This window comes from Setaria italica, chromosome IX (genome assembly GCF_000263155.2).
Source record: "Setaria italica strain Yugu1 chromosome IX, Setaria_italica_v2.0, whole genome shotgun sequence".
NCBI classification, from domain to species: Eukaryota; Viridiplantae; Streptophyta; class Magnoliopsida; order Poales; family Poaceae; genus Setaria; species Setaria italica.
The window spans coordinates 32,532,068-32,537,601 of NC_028458.1; the positions used below are offsets into that span (position 1 = coordinate 32,532,068).

At 41.3% G+C, this 5,534-nt stretch overlaps 1 protein-coding gene across 1 annotated transcript; it reads right to left on the minus strand.

Annotated features, from left to right (window-relative positions):
• Nucleotides 1-1,058: 1,058 nt before the first annotated feature.
• On the minus strand, nt 1,059-5,319 carry LOC101777157 (queuine tRNA-ribosyltransferase accessory subunit 2). The gene is made up of 10 exons (XM_004983350.4): nt 4,769-5,319; nt 4,460-4,634; nt 4,218-4,376; nt 3,861-3,957; nt 3,635-3,705; nt 3,079-3,130; nt 2,650-2,698; nt 2,429-2,566; nt 1,537-1,656; nt 1,059-1,450 (listed from the first exon to the last, which is right to left on the minus strand). The coding sequence occupies exons 1-10, from the start codon at nt 4,963-4,965 to the stop codon at nt 1,321-1,323; spliced, it is 1,188 nt and encodes a 395-aa protein (XP_004983407.1). The 5' UTR covers nt 4,966-5,319; the 3' UTR covers nt 1,059-1,320.
• Between the last annotated feature and the right edge of the window lie 215 nt (nt 5,320-5,534).

The window sequence follows — 5,534 nt, forward strand, 5'->3', positions numbered from 1 at the left end:
CAAAATTATAGAGAGGATCACAAAGATTTATGGCACCGAATAGATGTACTATAAAAATATATTTAATGAAGAAACTAATGTTACTTATTTGGAAATGTTAGTACTTTATTGTATAAATTTGGTCAAACTTGAAATACTTTGACTTTCCAAGAAAGTTGGAATGACTTATAATTTGGAACGGGAGGAGTAGTTATTGGGATTCAAACAGATTCTCAGCTAAGCTTAGTCATATTTAGTTGGTGGGATACAAACAGGACCTTAGATGAAAACTGGGAAGTCATTTTGTAAGTAAGAATAAAAGGAGTTTAGGGCTTTAGGCATATATAAGGAAAATGAATTTCAGTCTTCTTTATTCAAGTTGTGGTAGAGAATAGCAACGGAAGAAGCATTTGGCAAAAAAAAAAAAAGAAGAAGGCAAGGCCAAATACTTGAAAAATGATGCGGTAAGCACTGTGAAACACACGTTGGATGATTCCCCACTGTGGAGTTACTCTCCACTAACCGCCATGGAGCGATCTCTTGAAGTGGTAGAAGAACTGAAGCGAAAAATGGGCAATGCACTCTCTTTTGGGAGAATTCCTCGATGGGTGCGGAGTCCCTTTGCACTCAATTCCCAGTGCTCTATGAACTTTCCAATGAGAAGTTGATTGAAGTCCAAGAATTCCCAGTGCTCTATGAACCATGAGGATCCAGTGCATGGGAGGGCAATTAACCTTTACAAGATGGCTACCCCACACTCCTCCATGAACCATGGGAGATGGTGTCAAAAATCTTCTTTTTATGATAAGGACTCTTTTTTAAAATGGGGGCTTCGTGTGCCTTGTTGCATATGTGAACCCTTCGCCTTTATGATTGAGAACTTGTGCCCCAGGAACAGGAAGAGTACACCCCCGGGGTGTCTTTTTCCTGTAGCTTTCTTGTATCGTGGAACTTTATAATTTCCGTTTGTTTGTATGAATGGAAGTGAGGTTGAGCCTCGTCTTGAAAAAAAAGGCAGTCTACTACAGCAGCTCTGATGTTCATCAGAAAAACTTCACGCATCGTCATAAACCTAAGAATATTCAGCCCCAACAAGCCAATTGAATTCAAATCAAGGTTCCTGGAAATTTATCCAAAAGAGATGATTCAGCAGCCATTGAACACTCTATGTTTAACATCTGCTTCCGTGTTCTCCGGGAAATCTTAATTATTCCTAGACAATCTTTTCAGATTTGAGGACGATTGACATTGGAGTTGACTAGTAAATATTCAGGTGTACATAAATCTGATTACATGATCGGTCAGTCTTGTGAGCACAGCCCGATAAACCCTTGATCACGCCTACAGAACAGCAGCGGTGATATGGGCACGTCTCTTCTTAACAAACTGCTGCCGAAATACATCAAACTCTCCAACATTGATTGCTTCCCGTATGGAACGGAAAAAACGAAGGTAATGATGGGTATTGTGTCTGCAGAATAAACAGAAGATCAGAAATCACGCACTCTATGTTAGTACCCTACTGAAATGCATGACTGGGAATCCAACTTTGCTTACATCTCCAGAAGAATCTGAGCCAGCATCTCATGGACATTGAGCAAATGATTCAGGTAAGCACGAGTGTGATTCTGGCACGTGAAGCAGCTACAGCTATCAACCAGCCGCGACGTATCTTTCCTGCAGGGACAGACATAACAAACAATATGAATCACATAACAGAAAGTCAACAGATCCAACATTTTGATGTAAAGATTGTTCGATACAGAGTATCTTTACAAAAATGGTACCTACAATTGGGATGAACATCCTCTATAATCATTACAGTAACCAACAGATTCAATATTTAAGGTGTAAAAATTCTTCAATATCTGTACAAAAATGAATTTTAATTTGGATTGTTCCGCATCCTTCTAATTACCACACTTCATCTTGTGCGGTCATCATTTCAACTTTAGCTGCGAAACCAATTTAAATATATTTTATCTTTTCAAGTGACGATATATTAAAATCAAACATGTAAAAATCATGATCAAGGTTGTATGCAAATCTCTCTTTGTCAAAACGAGCACTAAGGCACTAAGCAGAGCTAATCAACCATAGTGGCCATAGTTTGGAAATTCAGCGGTTTTTCGTTGTTCTGGGTGAATTGGGTATCACTTGTCCCCAAGCTTAAATGCAGCTAACATGAAATCGCCAGAGAAAAATTAAAAACATTCCTTGATCAAAACACTCAATTAGCATTTGTCTACTACACAACAAAAGCACTTTCATACTGTTACCAACAAAAGTTTACATTCCCAACAAACAGCTGAGGCACTTTAGTTGTAATTTTGTTTATAACTGTTAAAGTGCACAGGCATACAAGTATACGACTAAATTCACACATCTGCTCAAATATGAGGTGTATGTTTTGGTAGAAGTTGTTATTTCCATTGACAAGGTCACCTACCGATATGTAGTTGCACGCAGGTTAATCTTTGTTGAATCTCCACCATCATTGTTGAACAGACCATTCTGCATCTCTCTCCCAACCATGTCAACAGGGAAGATCAGTGCGAAACCACCCATAGTAAGTTGGTAAATATACCTGTCATTTCCGAAGTATGAAAAATCAAATTCTTTTAGCATACTGATGAATTAATGCTATAGCACAAACATGAATGTGCATACGTGGAGTCAAAAAGGTCGATACCGGCAGCTACACCCTCCAAGACCTCCTCTGGAATACATACAAGGTACTCAAGTGTCAAAAAGACATTATAAAAATATTTTTCTAATAGAAAAAAATCAGGGTGTAAGATTTTCAAAATTGTCAAGGTCTAGATGAAGCTTTTCTTATAAGAAAGCAAAGATTAGCTCCATAAACAACCAGTGCTCAGCATCCTATTCAGGATATTCTACAGGCATATGATAGGCTAATATCTGGATAATTTTATCAGCACAGCTCTAGCTTGTGATTTGTGAATTATGGGGATGAAGCTAGAATGTACAAAGTCACTAATGAGATGATAAAGAAAACAAAGCAAATGTTTAAGTCATGGTCCTGTGGAAATTATATAAGAAAATCCAAAGCTAAAAGACAAGTTACATCACAGGCACCTGGAAGACCAAGCCTAGACACAAGCCGAGGTTTTTCTGGTGGCAAACAATCCTGGAAGGAAAAGCCAAATGGTTAAAGCCAGGATACATAAAAAAGAAAGAAAGAACACTTCTCAACAAGAAAAACTACATCTAAAAAGTGTCTTTGATCACAATCTAAGGCTAGGTAAGGGCAGGAGGTAAATTCTTTAAGTCTTCACAAAGTAATAGTACAGATGCAGAATACAACCATTAAAAAGTAAAAATCCATAAATTGTTTGAACGTGGATGTTATGACATTTCATATCAAAGCTGAACTCTTCTATTTCAGCATGACAACCAAACAATATAGTATACTGTGTGGTCAATGTTAAGATGTAGATGGTTAAAACAATTTGGTCGTACTGGATATGAATGCAATACTGCTTTCTTCGTGTAGGCAGACTTCCATTTTACAGAAGATTCACATTTAGTTTATTCTTGGATTCTTTTGCAGTTAAAAGAGAAATGAAAAGCAGGAAACCTTTGCACAAAGATATAAAAAAAATCGTAAATATATCACGAATTAGTTTCTCACTGTTACTGCATTGAGTAAACTGCAGCGCTCTTCAATATCATCTCCAAGGCCAAATCCACCAATCCAAAAGCCTGCATCAAACTTGGCAACAAAAAACATCAGTACAAAGATTGTAGTATGTTTTTTTCTGATTAACAAAAACAGCATTATCAAAACAATTCCTAAATTAGGACAGTTTCCATTCTTCCCCCAGAGAGTTAAATATAAAAAATAAATAAAAGATAACCTGAAACATTCCGCTTTGCCACTTCAGTGGCGCATAGCCTTCGTTGTTCTATGCTAGATCCTCCGACAATAAAACCAAAACTATTTGCTCCAGCAGCCTGAAAAGTAGTAAGTTGAAAAAATAATCAACAACAAAAGGCTTGCCTGGGGTTGATAATGATAATCCCATAAGTAAAAAAATTGTGCCACAATTTAAACTTTATAAGCTTGGATAAGAGGCATCTAAAATTAGTGAAATGCCCCTTAGGCCCCGTTAACTTGATAACAATTCCAGAAGCATCACTAGGTTATCTTTTTTTGGGCTCATATAATGAAGTCATGTGAAACAATTCAGCTGAAAAATAGCTTAACATCATACCGCATCCAAAGCAATACATGCATCAAGCCACCGCAATGTCCTGTCAACAGAGGTTTTGTTCCGTTTCTCAGTCACCCAAGCAGGTACCTCATCCGCCAAACTGGCCCATAGATTAGGCTTCATGCAGGAAACTAACTCCATATAGTCAGATGGTTTGACCTGAAAGAGTATAACAAGATTGAATCTAGATGTACGCTAAAATGTGCACCCAAAGTTGAAAATGAAGGAGTAGAGATATCAACCAGTCTACGGCCAGAAGGTGTATCAAAGGAGGCACCGAATTTGTTGGTGGCTTCGCTTGATGGCAGACTCTCGATAGAATCACCTGCCGCAGCTACAAGAATGTGATCAGGCAAACCCAGCATGCGGTGCAAACCGCCAATGTTTGATATTGTCTTCATTGGAGGGCCCTCTATACTGCAAAAATAAAAGAACGGTGATCAGACTCTACATGTCCCAGGTGATAGGCACAGCTTCTTCCACAGCATTCTGTCGAACAAGTGCGCATGCAGTGTCGAATTGGAGAATGCCAGGATGGAGACTTGACTTACAAGTGGGTTGGGCAGACATGGAGGAGGAGGGAGTCCGGGAGGGGAAGTGAGGCTAGGAGGTCGCAGGACACGAATGACGGCAGTCCTTTGCGCGTGGACAGCAGCAGCGCCGGCGTCTCGATGCCACCACCTATGTGGAGCACACCCGCCCGCGCTTTTCCTCCACCACCACACACTTTCGTCACCACAAACCTCATGCCCCTTGAATCTGATTCAAAGACGTGCTCTGTGCCGTAGGCGAGGGCGGAGCGCCAGGTGACGTGGGGTTCTGGCAATCCGTCGAGCACCAAGCGTGCGTGCTGGGCCACGGGGCGCGCGCTCGCTTGAAACCGGCTGGATATACAAGGGCGGGCGGAGCGTGGGGTGAATCTGCGGTGGGTGTAGCCGCGGTGCGTGGGGGCGATGGTGGTGTGTGAGAGTGTGAGCTTCACGGCGGCAGCGGGAGAGCCGGCTGGTTGGAGGCGCCGGCCGCCGGTGCGGGGTACAACAGAGGGACTAGGGGAGGAGGATAGGGTGGGCTTCCGGTGCAGGGTACAACAGAGGGACTAGGGGAGGAGGATAGGGTGGGCTTTTCGTAGTTCGCATTTGAATGAGAGGCCACCACTTTATGCTTGGACATGGGCCGGGTGGGCACAGTCCAATAGAGGAGAGAGAGAGTCGACCTGGTGCATGAATGCGTACATGGGTTGGGCCAGGCCCAGGCCTATAAGATGCAAAATATTTTTCTTTAAAGAAAACTCCATTTGACCCCAACTTACTCTCCATA